At 43.4% G+C, this 25,508-nt stretch overlaps 1 protein-coding gene across 2 annotated transcripts in view; it reads right to left on the bottom strand.

Annotated features, from left to right (window-relative positions):
• Positions 1–25,508, bottom strand: part of ZFAND3 (zinc finger AN1-type containing 3) — a 323,622-nt gene that overhangs the window by 19,127 nt on the left and 278,987 nt on the right. For both annotated transcript variants that reach the window (XM_062186051.1, XM_062186050.1), the window contains one exon: positions 9,601–9,768. In XM_062186051.1, coding sequence (XP_062042035.1) covers positions 9,601–9,768 — 168 coding nt within the window. The remainder of the gene's footprint in view (positions 1–9,600; positions 9,769–25,508) is intronic.

Below are 25,508 nucleotides of genomic sequence, written 5' to 3'. Positions count from 1 at the left end.
TCGTGGGGCTGACAAGGCAGGAAGGAGGGGCAGACCCTGTTCTGAGCAGTCCCCCTGGTCAGAAACTTCTCAGCAGGCTGCACACAATACCAGTATTTACACAGGGGTGTGACCTGAGACAAGCAGCTACCTTTCTGGCCTCTGTTTCCTTCTTTTTTAAAAAAGGGAGTTGAACTGAATGACTGCTAAGGTGCCATCTGATACTGGTAGTAGGCAGTTCTCCTTCCTCTCTATAGATTCTTAGGATTTTTGCATTCAATTAAGCACTTTTAAGTATGGTGTGTTTTCATCATTCAAGTGACAGTAACCTGGGACAGCACCTCCCTTTTTGCTGTAACACTGAGTGGGAAAGAAGAGGCCCACCGTAGGGTCACAGGCTTTCCTCTCTCCAGCCAGCTAAACATGCAACATACGAACATTAACAAAAGGAAAACTGCTTCAATATAAACAGCAATCACTATGAGATGGCAAAATCCTTCAAAGCACAGCTCTGTTGACCTTTTATAGGCCACACAGCAGTTTATCATGGGCTAAATTATCCGTTTTGGAGAACGTATTTGAACACTTCCGTGTTTTCCTAAAATGCACTAATTAACTACAACTACTAAAAGCTGCTGGGCTGAGGGGTGGATGACAGCCATGCAAGGCCTACATCGGGATGACACTTACTGGCGAAAGACTGAAAGCTTCCTGCCCTAAGACGAAGGAGAAGGCAAGGCTGTCCCAATATTTCCCTTCAATATGACACTCGAAATACAGTGGGGGAAGAAAAATAAATAAAGGCGTATAGAATGGAAAGGAGTAAAATTGCCTGTGTTTGCAGATGACATAATCACAGATGTTCTTTACATACTGAGGAATCTAAAACTAATATATGAATTTAGCAAGGCTGCAAGACAAAGGATAATATACAAAAACTGACTGCAGTTCTGAGTGGCAGCAAATTAATCTGAAAATAAAAATTTGATTCATAGGATCATCAAAAAACTAAAATTCATAGGAATAAATTTGACAAAAGAAATACACTCAAAAATATAAAACATGGGTAAGACATAGCATTTAGGAACTGAAATACTGTTTTGATGGAAATTTTGTAAATATTTTTGTACAAATGGGCAAAATATTTGAAGTATGAACAGACTCTTCACAAAGAATACACATGAATGGCCAAACAGCACAAGAAAAGATGTTCCACATCACTGAGATGAATGTGTCACAATGAGACTCAGCCAGCCCTCCACACCTGGAGGTGCCAGGTACTGGGATGGATGTCAGCTAGATTCAACTAACCACAGACTGAAAATATTTCAAAAACGGTGTCTGCACCGAACACACACAGATCTCTTTTCTTGTCATTATGCCCTAAACAACATAATACTGCTTCACTTTCTTTTGGAGACTCGTAATAGAATGCCCAGTGTTCCTGACAGGTTCACATTCAGATGAGAATTAATGAAGGCACAGACACTTGGGCTGGTTTTTCGATACTAGTAACACAGATCCACCAGGTAACTTCAGCCCCCAGTGTGTTTCATAATCCCTGCAGCTCCTTGCCCAACTCTGGACTCAGGCTGGCACTGTCTGCTCACCGTGCAGCCCCCTGCAGAGGCAGCCACAGCTGTGACACACGCACTCCTCTTCACTTGGTGACTCAGTGTACGTTCTTCCTAGATCCTCCCCCTAAAAAGACGCAACAGCTGCCGTGGTCTTCCTGCATGCTTAATTTTTTAAAAGGTCAAAAAATTAGATCATGTTGAGCATATTCAACACCACTGGTGGCTTCTCACTACAAACCAACACCGAACTCCTCTTCCTGGAACCTGGGACCCCTCCTTCCCTTTCTAGAGGTCTCTGACTCTCAAGCCCCTCCCTGGCCATACAGAAGTCACCTCCAGAACACTAGCTCCGCCCAAGCAGTCCCTGTTTTCCCACAACTAAGTCCTACTCTTCCTTTAAAGCCCCAATTGCAGAAAGCTGTTCACGGTCTTCCTGGAGGAATGAATTACTCTCTCCCTCCCAATATCCCTACAACATGTGGCTTGTTACCCTGATAAAACTTAGGCTGCCCTGCATGCCAATTGACTTTATGGATGTCTTCCCCTCAGGCCCAGCACATTCCTACTTGAGTGTATATTAAAATCATCCTGTAGATCTTTGGACAAGCGGTTGACTCTAGGATTGGGGAAAGGTAAATACAAAATGTTCCTGGAATACAACTTGCTACACCAAAGAATAAGGAAATGTTTCCTAATCCCCAAGAAAAGATGGAGCGCTTGTCACAAGCACACAGGAAGAGGCTTGGAGAAACGTTCTCTGACCAAATCAGGACACCTTGAGCACCAAAGCAATTAAGTAGAGCAATGAACCACCAGCCTAGGAGTCCACACCGGTGACAGATAAACACCCGAAGAAGGGAGGCGGCTTCGTTTACAGAGAATCTGCGGCATCAACTGGTGAGTGTGAAAGGGGCGCTGCAGTGTGCATTTCATGATTGTGCATCCATCATAGTACAAAGTGGTTCAGGCAAGAACTATCAGTGGGCACTAGCTCTAGAGACAGCTTCTGATGAGGAACAGGACGACACCTACATGGTTTAAAGTATTGTCCCACAGGCTGCCTATTAGGTACAAGGAGAAAAGATTAAGTGGTGGGTGAATAAAAATTGGCATCAAAATTGTGGGGCTAAAAGAAGAATGTGGGGCTGATGGACACCTGTGCTCCCAATGTGAAAGCCCAGGGACGAAACATCAACACCTATGCAGTCTTCTGGCTGGGGCTAAAGGTCTGAATCCAATAATGAATAAATACCAAACAAACCCGGAACAGGGAGGGCTATATTTAAAACACAAAAACAAAACAAAAGGCATGCAGGGGAAAGAGAGGTCTGTATTCTCAAACAGAAAGGTTGTGAACATGTTCCAGATTAAGAGCCTAATACATCAGACGACATGATCTTATAAATAAGAAATTTCCAAAGATTCCACCAAAAATCTGTTAGAACTAATAAATCCAGCAAAGTTGCAGGACACACAATGTATAAAAATCAGTATTGTTTTTATATACCAATAGTGAACCATCTGAAAAAAAAAAAGCAAGATTTTCAATAGCTACAAACAAACAAACAAAAACCCATCAACAATCATCCACCTAAGAATAAATTTAACCAAAGAGGGGGAAGATTTCATCAATAAAAATCATCAATGAAAAAAACTGAAGACACAAAGAAATGGAAAAGACACCCCATGTTCATGGATTAGAAGAATCAGGATCATCAAAATGTGTACACTATTCAAAGTGATTTATAGCCCAAATGTAATACCTATCAAAATCTTAATGGCATTCTCATAGAACTGGGCTGGCGCCACAGCTCAATAGGCTAATCTTCCGCCTACAGCGCCGGCACACCAGGTTCTAGTCCCAGTTGGGGTGCCGGTTCTATCCCGGTTGCTGCTCTTCCAGGCCAGTTCTCTGCTGTGGCCCAGGAGTGCAGTGGAGGATGGCCCAAGTCCTTGGGCCCTGCACCTGCATGAGAGACCAGGAGAAGCACCTGGCTCCTGGCTTCGGATCAGCGCGGCCATTGGGGGGTGAACCAATGGCAAAAAGGAAGACCTTTCTCTCTGTCTCTGTCCACTCTGCCTGTCAAAAAAAAAAAAAAAAGAAAGAAAGAAAGAAACAAACAAACAAACTAGAAAACACACTACTAAAAATCATATGGAACTACAAACGACCCCAGAGAGCCAAAATGAACTTAAGCAAAAAGAACAAACCAGGAGGTATTCTACTATCTGACTTTAAAATGTATTACAATAAGCTACAGTAATTAAAGCAACATGGTACTGACATAAAAACAGATCCATGAAAAATAACAGAAACCTTAGAAGTAAATTCATGGATATATAGTCAGCTGATCTTTGACAAAGGTGCTAAGAAAGTACATTGGAAAAAAGACATTGGAAAGTGCACTGGAAAAAATTGGGGCCGGCACAGCTGTATAGCCACATGCAGAAGAATGAAACTAGCTCCCATCTCTCACCACGTTAAAAAAAAAAAAAAAAAAAAAAAAAAAACCAAACCTCAAAAATGGATTAAAGACCTAAATGTGAGACCTGAAACTTGGAAATTATTATAAGAAAACAGGAAAAACACTTTAGGACATTAGAATGGGCATAGGTTTTCTGGATCAGACCCCAAAAACACAAGAAACAAAAGCAAAAGTACACAAATGAGATTTCATCAAAGAGCTTCAGCACAGAATAGAATCAGAGAGAAGAGACAACCTACAAAACCAGAGAAAATAGTTAGAAGCCATACATCTGACACGAGGTTAATAGAGTATGTAAGAAACTCACTGGCTAAACAAAACAAAACAAAAATCAATCTAAAAATGGGCAGTTGATTTAAATAGACATTTCTCAAAGAAAGACATAAAGAAGCCAACAGACACATGCAAAAATGCTCAACATCACTTATCATCAGGGAAATGCAAACGAAAACCACAAAGAGCTTTCATTTCACTCTAGGAAGACTGGTTATTACCAAAAAGACAAAAGATCCCAAGTGTTGGCCAGGACATGGAGGAAAGGGAGCCCTCGCACACTGCTGGTGGGAATGTGAGTCAGTCCAGGACTGTGGAAAACAGTAGAGCGACTCCTTAAAAACCAAAAGTAGAACTGCCATATGATCAGCAAGCCCATTTAGGAGCTATCTGCACTCCCGTGTTTACTACAGGCACTATTCATACTAGCCAAAAATGGAAAGTGTCTGTCCACTAATGCATGGATAAAGAAAATGTGGTACACATGCACTTAGACATAAAAAGAAGGAATTTTATTATTTCCAACAACAGATAAAACTGGGAATCATTATGTTAAATAAATTAAGTCAAGCACAAATGACTCACACATACGTGGAATTTGAAAAACAGGTGACCTTATGAAGTTAAAAATATAATGTTATTTATACCAGAGGCTAGGGAGGGCAGTGGAGAGGAAGGGGTGGGGAAAGGCTGATTGATGGCTACTAGGAGATAGCTAGCTGGATAGCGGTAAGAAGTTCTGGGGTTCTACTGCAGAGTAGGGTTACTGTAACTAATGTAACATGATTCTCTATTAAAAAACAAACCAGAAGGGGTGGGCATTCTGACACAGGTTAAGCTACTGCTGGGGATGCTTGCATCTCACGCCGGAGTGCTGGCTCAAGTCCCATCTCCTCTGCTTCCAAACCATCTTCCCACCAGTACATCTGGGAGGCAGCAAGTGCGTGATGGCTCAGGTGTTTGGGTCCCTCCCAACTACATGAGACATCCAGATGGAATTCCTGTCTCCTGGCTTCAGCCTGGCCCAACCCTGCCCCAGCTGCTGCAGGCATCTGGGGAGTGAGCCAGTGAACCAGTGGATCTAAGATTGACCTGTCTGTCTTTCAAATGAAGCACCACCACCACCAACTAAAAAACCTTGAGCAGAACAGATCTGGGGTATTTTCACAAAAAAGTAATGTTAAATGATTAAAGGGATAAATATATTTACCCTATTATATAATGCATACATGTAACAAAATATCACAGAGTACCCCAAAAATACATATAATTTTTATATCAAAATATTTGAAAAAATTTAAAATAATCTAAATAAAACATGACAACTAAACTCACACTTGATCATGAACTAGATCCCACACTACAGGAGGATGGGGGAGCTGAGAGAATGAAAGATCCTTTATAAAGAACTAATAAAACTAGAATATAGAAAACAGTTTTTTAAAGAAAGCTATTCTTTTATACTTTTTTTAAAGATCTTATTTATTTCAAAGTTAGAGTTACAGAGAGAGGGAAAGATAGGAAGGGAGAGAACTTCCATCTGCTGGTATACTCCCCAGATGGCAACCAACAGCCAGGGCTGGGCCAGGTTGAAGCCAGGGGCCAGGAGCTTCATTAAGGTCTCCCACATGGGTACAAGGGCTCAAACACTTGGTCATCTGCTGCTGCTTTCCCAGGCACATTAGCAGGGAACTGGATCGGAAGTGGAGCAGCCAGGACTTGAACTGGCACTCATGTGGGATGGTGGCATTGTAGGCGGTGGCTTTTGCCTGCTATGCCACAATGCTGGCCCTGGACAAACAGTCTTGATAAAAAGTATTTTGTCAGAATCAATATGTTGTGGCTTTATAAAATGATACTCATATTCTTGGAAAATATTCTCTGAAGTTCACAAAGCTGAAGAACTAAAAATATTTCAAAATAAAAAGTTGAAAGCAGTACCTAGGGGAACTCTTCTGTTAAGTGTTTTGTTAGACTCAGGTTTTTTTTTTTTTTTAAATAGCGCCCAAGGACTGAGAATTGCCTACAGCATTGGTTCTCAAAATACAGTCCTCTGACAAAGTATCAGCATTGCCTGAAAACTTCTTCTCTGAGCCAGAACTGCTGGGGGTGGAGCCCAGCAACCTGTTTTCATACATCCTCCAGGTGATGGTGGGTCTGAGATCACCAACCTAGATGCTCTATCTCTAGTTCCTACATTCTCCATAAAACCCAGCAAAATGCTTTGTATGCAGTCCTAGCTCAATAGAGGCTTGCTGGATCTGGCTTGACAGTTAATGATAAGGTAGAAATGGCCACTGAGGTACCTGGATATGATAAGAAGCCCTAGCTAAAACATCACTCTGGACTTCCTAAGTGAATAGAAAACTTACTAGTAAAAGCACTACTGTCTCAAAAGGGAGCTTACAGTCTGTTATGTCACCATCAATCAAAAATATGCAAAAACTTATTCAAGCTCTTAGAATGGTATTTAAAAATTAATTCTGTGGCTCTGGAAAGCAATGCACAGTGATCAGAAAACCATGCTGTGTGTACCAGGCAAGATCTGCTTAGAGAAGATGGCATTCCTGTGGCTATGACATGGTCCAGATTGGATGAGGATGGCTAGATTCCAGAACACCCTTTAGGGGGCAACCTCTAGGAGACAAGACTCAAGGCAATGCGAATGAGCTGATCAGTCTGCCCACTGAGGACAAAATGAAACAAATAAATCCATTTTAATGTAACTGTTTTCTATCTTGAGAAGTTAATCTGTTGGAGATGCTCTAGGATGCAGGCTATTACCTCAGCCTCGCCACATGCCTCTTCTAATTGGCACCCTAACAGATTTCCCAGGAAAAGGGTGCTCCTTTGGTATCGTTGACTTAAAGGTTATCTAGTCATAGTAAGGCAGAGGAGAACTCATCTTCAAAATTCACCTCCTCACTGAAAGCCCATGACTGTCTTGCCAATTAACAATTCCTATCACCTATTGCTGTTCCCTATGTGAGAAGGCTCAGAACTCGCCTTACAAATTGCTCTTTTGAAGATCAAAGGGAAGCTGAATGTGTCTGTGTGTGCTCGCGATGAGACTGTAATTTAATGGAATTTTTAGAGAAGGCTTTGCTGGCAGTGTTCGGATGACAGCCCCAGGGTGGAGGATTCAGGGGAGCTTGGCCACTCTTCCCTTTGGAGCATCTTCCCTGCCTTTAATTGGCACCTCATTAGAAATTAATGAAAATGACATCCTCTGTTCTTCCTGCTCTAGGCATCGAATGCTACAAAAAGGCCCATCACAATTCATAACACATTCAATTTATATAGCAATGGCTCTTAAGCATTATTTATGAGATGTGAATTTCTTGTCAGCAGTTAATAACCTGTAGTGCATGGAAGGGGAATGGAAGAAAATATTGTGAGGAAAAAAATATATGTATATGATTTTCTCTTGTGAGAAAGTGTTCTTGTTTGAGTTCAGACTACCTTTCTGGGTCCTCACTTTCAGTAGTAAATGATTGCATTCCCCCCTCTAAAATCTTTCAGGGCAGTTAAATCTCTCTCCAACACCGGGTGCACCTTCAAGGAAATACCCGTAAAACCCACCCTTTTCTACATAGATCAAGCAGACAGGGAGGAAGCACACAAGAGCTATTTGTCAGATAGTCCCAGAGGTATGGTATGTGCCCACTGCCGTCTTTTTTTTTTTTTTTTTCTTTTTTCTTTTAAAGATTTGTTTTATTTATTTGAAAGGCAGAGTTACAGAGAGAAGTAGAGACACAGAGAGATCTTCCATCCACTGGTTCACTCCCCAGATGGCTGAAGCAGCCAGAGCTGGGCTGATCCAAAGCCAGGAGCTTCATCTGAGTCTCCCACCTCCCACGTGGGAGCAGGGCCTCAAGGACTTGGGCCATCTTCCACTGCTTCCCCAGGCCATAGCAGAGAGCTGGATGGGAAGTGGAGCAGCTAATACTCGAACCTGTGCCCATATGGGATGCTGGCACCACAGGCCAGGGTTTTAACCCACTGCACCACAGTGCCAGATCCTACCAGCAGGCTTTCTACCCCAACAGAAAAGTCAACTTTTCATCAAGGAGATGCTCAGAATAGGGCTCAGGGTCCAGGACTGTGGTGTTAACACATTAAGCTGCCACCTGCAATGCTGGCATTCCATATGTGCATCTGTTCCAGTCCTGGCTGCTCCACTTCTGATCCAGCTCTTTGATAGATGAGCCTGAGAAAGCAGTGGAAGATGGTCCAAGTACTTAGGGGCTCCTGTACCCACATGTAAGACCCAGAGGAAATTATAGCTTTGGCCCTGCCCAGCCCTGGCCAATGCGGCCACTTGGGGAGTGAACCCACAGATGGATGATCTCTCCCTCTTCTCTCCGTAACTTCACCTTTCAAATAAAAATAAATCTTAAGACTAAAAAAAGGAATATAGCACAAGCCAAAGGAAGACACATTAGATCATTTAAAACCCATGCAGACCCAACTGGCACATAAGAGATGAGCCTGCTGCCCGGAAGGATGAGGAGCTCAGCAGAGGAGCCCATACTTCCAGTGCAGCTGGCTTCACTGGGATGCACAGAAATCGTCTAACACATATTTCTGGATTTCTTCAGCTGGTCAGTGCTACAAATTTTAGGAAATTAGTTGGTTTGCATCAAAGCTGAAGGGTAAACTGGGAGACCGGGCTACGTCATCTGTGGATCTCAGCACTAAACTGTGAATTCTCACTGCTTGCCTGACAAAGAGAGGAGGTACAGTCGCAGCCAGAAGCAAGACAGCACACCCAATGGACCAAATGCTTGATCTGCGGTGGTAACTCCTGTGTAATACCCAGGATTTGGTGTTAGAAAACAAGAAACGAGATACAAGAAAATCCCACAGGACACCCAAAGGTCTATGCTAAAAAAGCAGAAGGCACACAGTCAGGGAGGCTTCCCAGTGCTCCTAACAGACCAGACTGCTGAAGCTCCCAGTAGACCATGTGCGCACCAAGGCAAGGATCTGTAGCTCACGTGAGGGGAGCTGGTTAGTCACTGGACTGCAGTTTCCTTGGCAAGCCCCAGCATTCCTGTCCTTAAAATTTCCTGGCAGGGTTGATCAAAACACAGTCAAAGAGTAAGGTCTGGGCTCACCTAAGCCATACGATTTGCACTCCCAATTCCTCAAGCATTAATCCCACAGCTAGCGGGGTGGTACTCAGAGTAACAAAGGACTTCACCTCTTAAGAATCATTTCCCAAGCTGTGCCAGGGTGGTCAAGGATACTGTCTCCATCAGGCCACTGGGGGAGATGCTTACCACAGCGACAGGATCCCAACTCCTGCTGCACCAGCTCCAGTTTGGTTTGGCACTGGAAGCACCGACGTCGACTCTTCTGTTTAGATCGGCTGGTTTCCTCAGACCGTTCGGTGTTCTCCAGTAGCCGTGGCCGTTTCACTGGCGAAGCCTCGTTCTCAGATTGTGAATCTGACCAAAACAACACATTTGGTGATCAGGCTAGTGCCTGGCCTGAGGAGTACCGCTGGCTTCATGTACTGCCACTCTTCTGACCAAGCTACTGTCCTTGTCCAGCAAGGAACTGGACCCGCACGCAGGTGACCAATGCTGACTTGCTTGGCTTATTACACTGTACAAACTATGACAGGCATGCACATTGATGGCCCGCTTCTGACAAGGAAGGCCTGAGCCAGAAAGGTGGCTGGACAGTCCAACAAAAACCAGTCTCTTGCCTGTACCTCTTCACTGGACCCTAAATGAATACTGATTGTATTGATTATTTAACCTCCTCTTAGGTATCTTGCTTGTCGTCAAGTAGACTGTCATTCTTTAGATAAGAGACTATATCTCATGAACATTTAAATCATTACACTTAGCACAATTCCAAACCCAAAGCCTGTATTTGATTCTCTGTAACCTTTTCAAAAAGACTTATTTTTTGAAAAGCAAGATGACATAAGAAGGGGGAAAAGACAGGGCAAAAAAAGAGGTCCTTCATCCACTGGTTCACTCGCCCAAATGCCTGCCAATGGCCAGGGTTGGGTCAGGCCAAAGTCAGAAGCCAAGAACTCTACGTGGGCAGCAAGGATCCAAGAAACGAGCCACCATCTACTGCCTTCCCCAATGCGTTGGCAGGAAGCTGGATAAGTAGAGTAGCTGGGATTCAACTCAGATACTCTGATACAGGATGTGGGTTTAACATACTGCAGCACAACAATCACTCTCTATAATCTTTTCCACTTCTTCTAAACGCAAAATCAGGCTCTCATGCTGAAGATTAGTTCAACTTTACCAAGCATGAAGCATTTCTGCTTGTTCCCAAGCCAACTGTCCTATGGCACTACAACCCCAGGAGGGTGCCACAACGGCAGGTAGAGGGAGAAGCAGAGGGTAACCATTTACATCTACAGGACCTCAAAAGCAACCAGATGCAATACAGTCCATGTTGCAAGTGAGCTGTTAGTAAGTCTTGCTTTTAAAAAAGTAGCACAGAGGGCACTGTCCTCCTGGAATAGCTGCTACCGCATAATGAGGATAACAGACCTCCTGCCAAGGCTCCAAACTGATTGGTGGTAAATCATCTGGAAGGGTAACTCCTCAATGGTCTACCAGATCCTAGCACTCTTACCCCTCCACTACCCTCAGCTTGTTCTAAGCCATCACCATCTCCTCCAGCCTAGTACCAGGCTGACCTCTTCCTACTGACCCCTTTACTCCTACAGCTTTTTTTCCACATAGGAACCAAGTGATTCTGTCAAAAATAAAGTTAGAATCATATCACTTCCCTGCTCAAACCCTACTAACAGTGCAGTGCCCCTTCTCAGAGTCCAAGTCCAAATGCACACTGGGATCCTCAAAGGCGCTATACCATCTGCCTTCCTCTACCTCACCTCATAGCTCCTGCTGCTTTCCCCCTCTGCCGCATTCACACAAGCCTCATTATTGCCTACTGCCTCCACGCCTTGGCAGCTTCTGTTCCCTCCGTCTGGAACACTTGTCACCAGCTCTCTGTGAGATCTCATCTCCTTAGTAAGCCTTTGCTCCAAAGTCACATCTTCAGTGGAGCTTTCTTGCATCATCACAGCAGGACCACACTTCCCTGCCCCGTCACCTCCCCTCCTCCCTTCTCCTGATGTAATTCCCCCCAGAGAAGGTAAACTTCAGGACGGCTTTCCTCACTGAATGAATCGTCTCGTGGGCAGTCCTGATTTGCTATTTACATTGGTTCTAGTGAGAAGCTGCAGCCTGCTGGATGTGCTCTAGTGCAGGCTGCGCCCCTGCCCAGCCTGCCTTTGTGTGAGGAAGATGCTGTACCTCACTGAGGTTCTCCACTGGCCAGAACAGTGACAGCCCTACCAGACTGCACTGGTATAAGCAGGTCCTGCGCCACTCTTAGCAACTGCAAACTTCATTTTTCATCTCATTTAACTCTTCCAGTCGGACACGACATTTTCTCCAATACAAACCAACTAAATAAGGCCTTTGATGAAAGCAAGTTCAGCCTATTTCCCAGCGCTGCTGGGCGCAGCTGTCCAGACCCAGCCAGCGTGGTGACTAAAGCAGCCACAGACACACCAACCCCCTCTCCCTGCTCCCATCACAAGAGCGACAAGCAACAATCTAAATGTAAATCATTACAAAGCAGCCAGCCAACAGGAATTCACTTTGTATGAAGCACATTGCTCTGGGGGGGTGTGTGTGGGGGGTACTTTTTCACAAGCCAGCAATCATACTATTTGTATTAATAACCCTACTTAGATTTTTATTTTTATAAAAGGAAAATTCTGGAGTAAAAAATGATGTTTGTTCTGGACAAGCTCCTAAATTTGAAGCTTCTATACAAGAAATCACTCCCCTTATCCGATGGGGGTGGGGGAAAGGGGAGGCAGTAGAAGCCTTTTCATCAATATTGTTAAAATCTGGAGGATCTTGGCATGTTGCCAGCACACCTCCCACATGAGAGGGGACTGCTCAGATCCTGCAGCCTCTTTTGTTCACACCTCTATAAGAACCGGGTGTGTGTCTGGAAATGCAAGTTCGTGCCACATGAATGTGCCCCGAACTGTCAAACGTATCCGGTCTACCTACAGAGCACTCACCTCCATTTCTAAAGCAAACCTCTGCTACAAAGAAAAGACAACTAACTTAATTTCAATGTGATAATAAAGCTAAAAAATAAAGAGAACAGAAAAGAAAAAAAGAAAAGAAATCCCAGGTGTGGTAGTGCTATCCAGAGCTAACTATTTTCAAACAAGCAAAGGGTGATATGTGCAGAAAATACTTTTAAATGTATGATTCCTATGACTGAGAAACAGAATTTACATTTATCTAATCATAATCATTGCTCATGACCATCAAGTCATTTGATGGGATCCCCCAAAGTTGGATCCACCCACTCTTATTCTCCACCTTATTTGGTCAATGAACATTCAACACCACCACCAAAGAAGACCTTCACAAGGTCCTGTGCTGATCATTTTCCTCTAACCATTCCACGTGGAATACAGAAACTACAGAGTTCTCTACCCTGGCAGGCAGCAGGCATGGGGCATCCATTTCTGACACTGTCAACAGTTTCTAGCTGTCCTCAAAGTACACCAGGCCTGGGTCCTCTGAAAGTCAACCTCCCGCACCTACACAGTTCCACCACCAAAAGCACCCACGTACAGGACGTCTCAGTTGTGGGAAGCAAGCAGTCTTAGATTCTACAGCAAGGCAGACAAAATGTCTAATGAAATACGCAATTTTTTAGAATTAAGGAACTACTCTCAGATATTAAAAGATAACATGAACACACTCACTCACCTTTCTCTCTGTTGATTCTATTTAGATGGAAAGGGATCCTTGAACCTTGAGCCTCCTAACTCTCTCCACCACAGAGAAGAAAACAGTTCCCCAAATGTTTGCCACCCTCCTCATGGTGACAACCAGGAAAGCAACAATGTTACCTTCTTAGCTAAGCACATCATTCTTTGGCACCTTCTCACAGGTCAACTTAGCACTTTAATTAGAAGCTAACAAAATGATAGCAGTCCACAGTATCCTCATCATGTCTGTGTAAAATTTACATCTCCTCTGCTAATTACTTAATGAAATCTTGTGCCACTGGGTGAGTTGCCTAAATAAGAAAAACAGATGTCCGGGGCAGGAATTCTAATTACACAATAATGAACTAAATAATTCAACTATTCAATAAATTTTATGTCAATTAGAAAAAGACCATCAGAAAAAAGGCAACCAAAGATGGGTAATATTAAAGGAACCATCTACTGTTCATACTTGACTGAATTAAATTTTGATTATTTACTTTTTGCTCACAAATAACATTCCTATTTTTTGAAGCACTTTTAATTTCCTGAACAACAACGGAAAACACCTAATAATCAACTTGCCTCCTCTGAACTCAGGTAGCAAGGGTTAAGTGTGGAGAGACTGGTGAGCAGAAATAACTCTCGGAGCAGCTTCAGCTGTCAGAAGGAAGGAGTCCTTGCAAGGAGCAGCTCATTAGCAGCAGGAGGAGCCACAGTGGCGAGCTGGAAGCTGCTCGCACGCCAGGAGTTAAGAGGGACTTCTAATTAAAGTCCTTCATAAATGGCCAACAATGCAGATTTTTTCCCCCAGTATGCTTTTTCTTGAGAAAATAATCTAGTCAGGATCTAGCCATGCAGGGCTGGATAACTCTCATGCAAGTGCTTAACAAATCCTTTCTTTCTCTGCCAATGTTTAACAGAACGAGAACTACACCACATCAGTCAAAGCCAAGTCTGGTCAAGAGTTAACACTGTGATGAAACAAGGAAGGAGAATCGCAGCAGAAAGTATTTTGACCTATCGGCTTTCTTGCTTTAGAGGTAACTAACTACTGCTTAATTTGTGACAGAGAAGTAAGTACAAGAATTCTAAAAATACACATCTTTCAAAGAGAGCCATTCTTCCAGTTGTACTTTCCTACCCAATTCCAGAACTAGCGTTCTGACTGTGGTGTTCAATTGAGGACACGGCTGAAGTGGAAAGCTTGACTGGAGACAACAAACAGAGCCGCTACTTTTAAATTCTGTTTTGTTTCTGACAGAAATTCACATTTGCTCCTTAACTGTCACTGTTCTTGTCTTTATTACTCATGTTCTCTCCCGAAAATTTCCAAATAAACCGTGTCAGGCCTGTCAGAGCTGAATCCCAGCCGCTCTTAATCTGCTGTCGCTGAGCGGCTGGCAGGCTGCACACACCCTGGGCCACTACCCATGGCTGTGGCCTTCCGGCATCACAGGCAGGCTCTGGCCCTCTGCACAAGCAACACTCACGACGCAGAACACAACCGGCCAGGCCAAGCAGCAACAGAGAGAAGAAAGCAGCTTCCATCCCCTCCCCCTCCCCTCCCTCAGTTCCAGGGAAGAGAGATGAATCTGTTCTAACGCAGCGCAGTGACAGCCTTTGAGGGACTCCATCCGTTTTTTTAGAACCTATCACAGTCTCTTGACAGAATGACATTTATGATCCCAACAGCCTGAGCAAACATCAGTAAGAGCAATAATTAATGAACCCTCACACATCACTGCTGTCTCTCCCTCAACCATTTAAAAGTAGCTTAAGCTGCTAAAACCTCTGTCCACAAAAAATGCCACACTCACTGAAAAAACTGCGAAAGGAGCCCTGAGAAATCTGCTTTACGGCGCTTCCTCGCGCTCCTCCACAAGCTCTGCCTTCAGAGTGTACGCAGGGGTCAGACCCACGTTCTCCTAGCACTTCACCATGTGCCACAGGACTCCAGGACAGAAGACACTCTCATTACTCGCTAAACAATGATGTTAGGCGCTTTGTGCAAGTGGGCTTTTCCTTTCCTTTCCAACTGAACGGCCTCAGAATAATGTGTGTGTTGAAAGCCATGAGTTGGGCAGAGATGAGGCTCTCCAAGAGGCTGATTATTAAGACTTCATGGCGATGCAGTCATCCTCACTGAGAAGGAGCGGACCCAGCTTGAACGGTGCCTGGGGGACCACAGTTTAGGATCAGTTCACAAACGGCCAGGCAGCAGTACACTTTCCAAGTTTAGTCGCCTCTTCTTTACAACCAATCACTTTCTCTGGCTCTCTCCATGATGCCTGAAGATACCTGAGGCAGTCTCATTCTCCAAAGACCGACTTCCTTGCTGCTGGGAACACAAGACTGGGAGATCTGGGGTGGCCGGTCAAAATGGAGGACTGTCTTGGGAGTGGCACCTGAGCTCTTAGGATCTTTGTCCTCCTCAGTATGGTCAAAAACCATTAAGGTATCAGAAATCCCCTTGGGACTGTTATCATCTAACCAACTGCTTTTGATCCTCTTGACAACAATGCAGAAACTGGTTCTGCAGAGACCCTTCTGATTGAAACACAGAGCAACAGAACATACCTGAGTCATGCTGAGTCATGATAACTCACGCCCTTCAGGAGCTAAGTACCCACACATACCCCAAAGGCACATTCTTGAACCTGGGATGAGATTTCTCTCTTCCTCATGGCCCATCTTACCCTCAAATTCCTGGTACACAGGAACCTGGAAGCTGATTCTGGTGGTACACCTTGACACAAAATTAAGTGATCACAAAATCATCAAAAGATCAAGTAGGAGAAATATGATCTCAAAAAGTATTGAGAGAGAGTACCTTTGCCTTGTTTCCAGCCTTAGGAGAAAGCATTCTGTCTTTACCTAACATTTTGAGAAATTTCAAACATATAGAAAAGTTTAAAGAATAATACAATAAAACCCATGTATATTTTCAAATTCAGTAACTGTTGATAGTTTTCCACATTCCTTTACTTGCCTCCTCAATATTTATAACCCCCTCATCTGAAAATAAGCTTCAAACACCAAAACACTTCACCTTAAAATATATACAGGTCTAATAATAAGGGCATTTCCTTATCTAACCAAAATATCACACTTAAGAAAATTAATAATTTCCCAATGTCTGTCACCTAATACTGTCTATACTCCAGTTATTTCCACTGTTTGCAAAGGCATGTCCAAATCAGTTTAATTTGGCTCTTATATCTAAGTTTCTTTTCATCTAGAACAGTATGTTTCCCAAACTGTTCATTTATTCACTCAAATAGCAAACTTTTTTAAAGATTTATTTATTTATTTGAAAGTCAGAGTTACACACATAGAGAAGGAGAGGCAGAAAGAGAGAGAGGTCTTTCACCTGCTGGTTCACTCCCCCAACTGATCATAATGGCCAGAGCTCCGAAGCCAGGAGCCAGGAACTTTCTCCAAGTCTCCCATGTGGGTGCAGGGACCCAAGGATTTGGGCCATCTTCCACTGCTTTCCCACGCCATACCAGAGAGTTGGATTGGAAGTGGAGCAGCCAGGACTCGAACTGGCGCCCATATGGGATGCAAGCACTGCAGGCGACGGCTTTACCCACTGTGCCACAGTGCCAGGCCCTCAAATAGCAAACTTTTCCACAGTCTTGGTTAAGTTTCCTGTGGTATGCACCACATCCTAGATTCTTTTCTTTCTCTCCCTCCCTCCTCTCAATCTTTTTCTTCCTTTCTTCAGGTCTTTATCTATCAGTCAAACATATTATTTAATTTTAAGGAAAGGAACTTCTAACTGTATAACTTCTCTTTTTATATAAAATGCAGAACCAGAAATGTAAAGGTTCAGAGAGCATTGGCAATCCCACACAGTTGCAGGGCTAACACAATAACGGCAGGTGAGGATGGGCAGTTATTGTGTGATCAGTGCTTGCCAAGTAGGCAGTGATGGGGATGGCATCTGTCACACACTGCAGAGGATATGTACAACCTGTGCCTGGGAAAGGAATGGACACTTAGGCAAACGAGATGAACTCACTGAGTACTTTTTCAAAAAAAGAAAAGACCAAAACCCCTCTTTTTTATTTATTTATTTTCACTTATTTGAAAGGCAGAGATAGAGACAAGGAAATCTTTCATGCACTGGTTTACCCCTCACAAACCAGCAACAGCCAGGGCTAGGTCAGGCCTAAGCCAGGAGCTCCGGACTCAATCTGGGTTGAGTAACTGGAACCTAACTACTTGACTCATCTCCTGCTGCCTCAGGTAACTCCAACATAGGATGTGGGCATCTTAACTGCTAAGCTAAATGCCCATCCCCAAACTCATTTCTAGGGCCATTCATCACAGCAGGTGGATATGACAAAAGAGATTCCTTAAAGTAAGCTTCAGTAATGATATAACAATGAATGCTAACCCAAAGTATTTTATCCTGCACCAGCTACTTTCTAAATGGTTTCACACGTAACAGCTTACACAGATTTTACAGCAAGGCTTTGAGGTAGGACAGTTAAATGAACTGCCCAAGGTCACAAGGCTCCCAAGCAGAAGAGCTTGGCATGAGCCCTTGCGGTTACTCAATATGCCATCCTGCCTCTGATGACTACCACACTTTAAGATTTTATTTCTGCTCTCCCATGAGAATACTCTACCACAAAGACAAGTTTCTGCTTGCTTTCTATGTATACAAAGAGCCAGCTATCTCTGGGATAAGGGTGAGGGGTAGATCTAGGGTAAAGTTTGGGAATGAAAAGTTCCTCTCTCTGTTCTACATAAAATCCACTTGCCCAAGCATGATCACCAATTTCTTTACTGCTCTTAAATTATGATTTACCAGGCTTATTTCTCAGACCATTTTCTTCTCACTCATGCTAATTCCATGGATTTCTGAGGACTGTAGCTATATCATTTAATTTATATAAAATCAGCCTTACTCTTTATTATTATTTTATGTGCTACCTTTGTTCTGTGTGTCATACACTGGGCTTAATCTTGTATTCACTGTTACTGTTTTAAAAATCTACCCACAAAAGTTTCTTTATTGATGATTTGTAGAATGATACAAAAAGATTTTTTCCCCCAATAGCACCAGAAAAGTCAGATATTCTCATTTAAAATTGTCTCTTAATTATCAGAGAAGACAAACATATCTTCTCAGCTTTATATGGGCTCCATAAGCAGAGATCAAAGCTCTCTCTTAACCACCATGACAGCCACCTACAGCTCATATACCAAATTTCACAGAAAGGCAAAGATGAGGGTGGGTTGCCCAAGAACTCAAACTATTGCCTGGGGCCAGTGCTGTGGCGTGTGGTTTGGGCCACTGCCTGCAGTGCCAGCATCCTACTTGGGCACCAGCTCGAGTTATGACTGCTCCACTTCCGATCCAGCTCTCTGCTAGTGCTCCTGGGAAAGAAGCAGAAGATGGCCCAAGTGCTTGGACCCCCACATCCATGTGCAAGACCCAGGTAAAGATCCTGGCTTCGGTCTGGTCCAGCCCTGGCTGTTGCAGCCACTTGGGAAGTGAACCAGCAGATGGAGGACTTTTCTCTCACTGCCTCTACTTTCCCTCTCTGTAACACCACCTTTCAAATAAATGAATAAATAAACCTTTAAAAAACAAAACACCAAACTATTGCTAAGTTCATCTGAAAATCAGCAGTCAACAGCTCAGTTTGTTAAGTGTCATTCTTACAGTACTGTTTTCTTTTCTTTTTTTTGACAGGCAGAGTGGACAGTGAGAGAGAGAGAGACAGAGAGAAAGGTCTTCCTTTACCGTTGGTTCACCCTCCAATGGCCGCCGCGGTTGGCGCGCAGCGGCTGGCGCACCGGGCTGATCCGATGGCAGGAGCCAGGTGCTTCTCCTGGTCTCCTATGCGGGTGCAGGGCCCAAGCACTTGGGCCATCCTCCACTGCACTCCCTGGCCACAGCAGAGAGCTGGCCTGGAAGAGGGGCAACCGGGACAGAATCCGGCGCCCCGACCGGGACTAGAACCCGGGTTGCTGGCGCCGCAAGGCGGAGGATTAGCCTGTTGAGGCACAGCACTGGCCTTATAGTACTGTTTTCTGAAAGGGCATCACCAGGAGCTATGTTCCCTGCAGAGGTGGCTGGTCAGCAGAATGTCAGACCACCAATACAGCAGTCATCCTGTAAGGCTGGGACTTGGCTTAGCACCACCTCCTTGTTTTAGCTTCTGTGCTAGCAAGATCTGTCTTGCCTGCCCAACAAAACCATATTACTTCTCCCCTTAGATTTTTCAATTCTCATTGAAACTGACAAACAACCCTCAATAAATAACCTTTCCTTCTGAAAGTAACCTGCTTGGGTATTTTAGAGCATTGATTTGTTTTTAAATATCACATTAATAGTAACAATAGAGTACTAATAAAGCAGTACTATGAGGGTAAAATAAAACAGAGAAGAAAGTAAGATTACAAAACCCAAGAGAAAGATCCACATCTCAAAGTCACATGCCCCAATTTCCTAGTTTCTGCTAATCCGTCTATGACCATGAGTGCTCAACGACTCTTAAGAGTGATTAGACAAGTCTTGAACTTCTATCTTACCAGCAAAGGAAGATCATAGTTTATTTTCATCTATCTCAGGAATGAAAAATTTGAGAGGTCTATAAAGTATCTGCCCAAGGGATATTTTAAAAGTTCATGGAAAGTCTGTCTAGTGAGTCTAGCACTGTGGTGTAGTGGGTAAAGCTGCAATGCTGGCGTCCCATGTGGGCACTGCTTTGAGTCCTGACTACTCCACTCTGATCCAGCCTCACAAAGTTGTGGAAGATGGCCCAAGTACTTGGGCTGCTGCACCCAGCTGGGAGACCCAGAAGAAGCTCCTGATTCCTGGCTTCAAATTGGCCCAGCTCTGGCCATTGTGGCCATTTGGGTAGTGAACCAGCAGATGAAGGTGTGTGTGTGTGTGTGTGTCCCTCTAACTCTTTCAAATTAATAAATAAATCTTAAAGAACAAAGGAACTCTGAATGGATTTCAAAATTTTTTTGAATAAACTTTTTTTTTAAAGATTATTTATTTATTTGAGAGTTAAAGTTACAGACAGTGAGAAACAGACAGAGAGAAAGGTCTTCCTTCCGTTGGTTCACTCCCCAGATGGTCGCAATGGCTGGGGCTGTGCTGATCTGAAGCCTGATCTCCCATGCAGGTGCAGGGGCCCAAGCACCTGGGCCATCCTCCACTGCTTTCCCAGGCCACAGCAGAGAGCTGGATTGGAAGAGGAGCAGCCAGGACTAGAACCGATGCCCACATGGGATGCCGGCACCGCAAGCGGAGGATTAACCTATTGTGCCACAGCGCCGGTCCCAAATAAACATCTTAATTCCATTTCCATGAACTTTCTGAAGTTTTCCCATATGTTCAGATTTTCACATAATTGTATATAAGATGAGCAGCTTGTTTTCACCTACTTTCTTAGAATATTCATTTAGAAGTTAATTTATGGAGTATGTCTGACTTAGAGAATTGTCTATTCTGTAATTGCATGAAGCCTAGAGGTTTTCACATTATGCAGCTGGGGAGTACCTGTGACTGTAGCCCCTTCCTCCTACTGCTGATTTAAATTGGAAGAGTTCTGAGGGAAGGGAAAGGCCAGAAGTCATCACATAATACTGTGCCCAAGATCTTGGTTTCCAATGCACCGCTGACTTGTGCAGGGTTAACCTAATCAGGCCTGAGTCCTTTGCCAGGCAAACTGAAATCAGGGAATACTGAGTACATGAATGAGGTGGGAAAATGGGTAAAAATGAATGGAACACTAATAATTTTTTCTGAATTTTGTTAGAAACATAAGACAAATGTCAACTACTACCATGTAAATCATCCAACCCCCAATGAAGCTTAAGTACCCTCCCTGTGGGTACTGTTACTCTTATAATTGTTTTTGCTATAATGTGAGCTTCTGGAATAGAGGCAGAATCCTCTATGTTTAATACTCTATTGAAACTCAACAGCAAAATAATTTTTAAAAAGCAGGAAGTAGAAAATGAGGAGAAAAAGAAGAAAGAGAAAGGGAGAAGGAAGAAGGAAGAAGATCTATATAACAGGACAAGTTTCTAATCAGGGTAATCTTGCAGTGAGATATTGTCAACCTGTGGGATGTGCTTCAAGCTTAATGTAAGGAAAAAATGATTGTACATTTATATTTTGCTGTTTAAAAAAATCAGCTTGAATGCATAACTGAGTAGATGCCAAAATTAAATCGCTGATTTGTTTTTAAACTATTTTTGTTTCTAATTTAGCACCCACTTAATTCAGCTCCTCTTCCTATCGCTTTACCTCTTAAGTTTCTTCCCCCTGAAAATCTAGTCTTCAGACTCATCACTCTGGGGGAAAATCCTTATGGTTATAAAAAAATATAGCTTCGGTGCCTTATTTTAACTCCTTCTGGTGTGAAGCTAAATGAACCTAGATTTCTCCCATCACATGATGTCAAAGACTGCCTAGAGAAAACCTTATACAATTTTTCCTCCTGAATGAGTGCAATGAGTATTGCTTAGTAAGAGTTATATCAGTGTTGGTGCAAGCACTAAAAGATTTGTATAGAGTTTGGAGGGGAGTGGCTAAAGAAAATTCCCTTTAACAAATGGTTTATAGGGGCCTGGAATTGTGGCACAGTGGGTTAAGGCTAGCTGTGACACCGGCATTCCATATGAGGGCTGGTTCAAGTCCCAGCTGCTCTACTTCCAATCCAGCTCCCTGCTAATGCACTTGGGAGACCAGCAGAAGATCCCCAAGTAGGTGGGCCCCTGCCACCCACGTGGGAAACCAGGATGGATTTCCAGGCTCCTGGCTCAGGCCTGGTGCATCCTCGGCCAGTGTGGCTATCTGGGGAGTGAACCAGTAGGCTGAAGATCTCTGGCACTCTCTCTGTTAGTCTGCCTTTCAAATAAATCTTTAAAAACAAAACATTTGAAAAGTAAACAAAGCCCCATTTGTAAAATGAGCTGCTGGAAAATCAAAGGCAAGGAATTCTACATTAAAAAGTATTGTGAAAACTGTCTTTGTCCATATTTGAAACATGTACCTAATATTTCAAGTTCAATTTTGCTCAGTTCTCTGCAATGACTTATCAAGATATCTACACTATGAACAATCATACTGAAAATCAATATATAGCATTATTAAGTTCCCAGTTTTGGGGACCAGCATTGTGGCAAAGCAGGTTAAACCACTGCCTGCAAGGCTGGCATCCCATATGGGTGCTGGTTCAGGTCCTGGCTGCTCCACTTCCAATCCAGCACCCTGCTAATATGCAAGGGAAAGAAACTGAAGATGGCCCAGATGCTGGGGCCATGCCACCTACATGGGAGATCTAGATGAAGCTCTTGGCTTCAGCTTGGCCCAGCCCTGGCTGTTGTGGCCATTTGGGGAGTCAACCAGCAGATGGACAATCTCTCTCTCCTTCTCTCTAACTTTGCCTTTCAAGAGAATAAATAAATCTTAAAAAAAAAAAAAAAAAAGAGAGAGAGAGAGAGAGAGAGAGAGAGAAAGTTTCCAAATTTTGAAAACCATACTGTGCCTAGCAGGGTAATTCCTTGAAATTTTCATTGTAAAAAAGTATCAACTCTGTAACTTGCTCAGAAGTTCAGGAATGTGGATACAATAAACACAGACATATGTACACAGACAAGGCCAATGTAGTAAAAGGTTAAAACTGGAGATTCTTGCGAATGGCATGGAACATTCTTAGACCTTTTTTGGAAGTCAGAAATCACATTTAAATAAATAAATAAGTAAAACAATATTCCAGAGTAGCTATACTTGGAGAATACTGGATAGAGTGCCTGCTGAATTTTTTCCTAGAAATGTTGGCAATGCTTGTATCTGATGGGAATGGCATAAGATGGCTGTAGCAGGTAATCAACAGTAAAGCCAAAACTCATGCTCTGCCAGGCTGGCAGTGAACTCAGCACTTATCTGTACATATACTTTAATGAGTAGCCACAGATGTTTTTAAATGTTACTCTTTCTCCAACCCCAACAAGGACCTATTCTTAATTGTATCAATTACTGCAACTGCTGTTCCAGGAAGGATGATGACCAAGGCCTCACCATGCGATTTTAATCTTCTAGGAATGGATTTATCAGCAGAAAATCAAAGACAAAGTAGAACTGAATCTTATCTTATCAGTTATGGAAACTGTCAGTTAATGCCAAGCAGACAAATTCTGCCTCAGCTAACACCTCCCATTCAAAATCGTACTTACCAGGCCGGCGCCGTGGCTCAACAGGCTAATCCTCCGCCTTGCGGCGCCGGCACACCGGGTTCTAGTCCCGGTCGGGGCACCGGTCCTGTCCTGGTTGCCCCTCTTCCAGGCCAGCTCTCTGCTGTGGCCAGGGAGTGCAGTGGAGGATGGCCCAAGTGTTTGGGCTCTGCACCCCATGGGAGACCAGGAGAAGCACCTGGCTCCTGCCATCGGAACAGCGCGGTGCGCCGGCCGCAGCGCGCTACCGCGGCGGCCATTAGAGGGTGAACCAACGGCAAAGGAAGACCTTTCTCTCTGTCTCTCTCTCTCTCTCACTGTCCACTCTGCCTGTCAAAAATGAAAAAAAAAAAAAAAAAATCGTACTTACCCAAGTTCCCTCCTTACCACCCAACTTTTTTACAAGGTATCTTATGCATATTTAGACATATCATTCAAGCTATAATGCAGTAACACATCTTTGGAGAAGAGCTGTTCAGTTTTATCTGGGGTGGAGGGGAAGCAGCATCCAGTATATTTTTCAAGTAAATATGTACGTTGGCCTACATTCCAGATAAAAATCTTAAATGTTGTCTGTTATGTTCTATTTATTCCTTGCTAAAGTAACAGAAAAATGAACACAATCTGAGTTAAACGCTCTATTTTCTTGCTTATATTTGTTTACATTTTTAATAAGTTTTGAAAGGGTGGATGGATGTGAGAAATGCATAGCATGTAGCCGATTCCCTCGCCACTGAGCTAATAGAGATGTGGTTTATTTAAAATTCTGAGTTGTGGTTCTGCTTTGGGAATAGCTTTCCAAAACTCTGTGGGTGGATACTGGTAATGAAACAGAGAACTCAAAATGGCAGGGAACAGAAGGCCAAATAAGCTTATACAGTGGTATATGTGTATGCACCAAAAATAATTATACAAACATAGTGGGAGGCTGGTTAACTGAGCCCACGGAGGCACTTGGCTGTTCAGATAACTAATCACAATATAAAGCCCCTCTTGACAAAAATGCCTCCAAGGTTAAACTGTCTGATTTTTAATCATAAACAAGTGAATTTATTGGCTAAAGTATCCTTTCAAGTTGTTGGTTTGGATACAACAGCCAGTCTTTTTAACCAAGATTTTAATCACAAGAAAACTATTAACTCCTCTGTGGCCCCTAAACTGTGATTTGTTTGAGAAAAAAAGAGCTGTACTCAATTATAAGGATAATCTTATACTTTCATAATTATAATAGTGGAGAAGAGCTCAGGAAACAGGCATTTTTTTCTTAAGAAGGCAAGGTTGCAAAGTCTCTGTAAGGATTAATTTCTACATATACATAATAAAACTTAACTTTTTTGAAGAAAGGCCTGGGGCCAGCTCTGTGGCAAGATAGGCTGGGCCTCCACATCCCATATGGACACCAGTTCGTGTCCTGGCTGCTCCTCTTCCAATCCAGCTATCTACTTATGGTCTAAGAAAGCAGTGGAAGATGGCCCAAATGCTTGGGCCCCTGCACCCACATGGGAGGCCCAGAAGAAGCTCCTGGTTCCTGTCTTTGGATCAGCTCAGTTCTGGCTCTTGCAGCCATTTGGAGAGTGAACAAGTGGATGGAAGACCTTTCTTTCTGTCTCTCCCCTCTTTCTGTCTGTAACTCTTACCTCTCAAATAAATAAGTGAATAATAAAAAAAAATTTTTAAAAAAAGGCCTAAGAACAGAAGCAAAAAACAAAACAAAACAAAAACACTGCTTTTCCTAGTTCTAACAGCCAATTTTCTTAAGAAAGGGCTTTCGGGGTTCCTGTCATTCACAGCTCTTACCTACTCAAACACTGGCTTCCACCTGCCCTCCTTCCTTCCCTGCCCGTGCTGACCTCTCTTCCTCTCCACGTCTGTCTTCTCCAGTCTCTCATTACCAGCTTCTGATTCCTCCTCTTTTTCCAGCCACACCATCTGGGAGAGTTCTTTCTCACTTTTCACTCTGCTTTCACAAGCTGCATCAGGTTCCTTCTGTGCACATCCCTATTACGTACTGGGGCATTTACCAGCCATCATGCTAGGTGTTTCAAGTTTATTGTCTCATTTAACTTTATGGTTAGGTCTATCATTATTCATTCTATTTACCAGAAAAGAATACCAAGGCTTACAGAGAGGTTCAACAACTCTTCTACTTGTGTGACAGAGGACTTGAACGTGAACCCTCTAGTACTA

The sequence above is a fragment of the Lepus europaeus genome, chromosome 3, assembly GCF_033115175.1.
Source record: "Lepus europaeus isolate LE1 chromosome 3, mLepTim1.pri, whole genome shotgun sequence".
NCBI classification, from domain to species: domain Eukaryota; kingdom Metazoa; phylum Chordata; class Mammalia; order Lagomorpha; family Leporidae; genus Lepus; species Lepus europaeus.
This window is presented reverse-complemented; position numbering and strand designations above follow the sequence as displayed.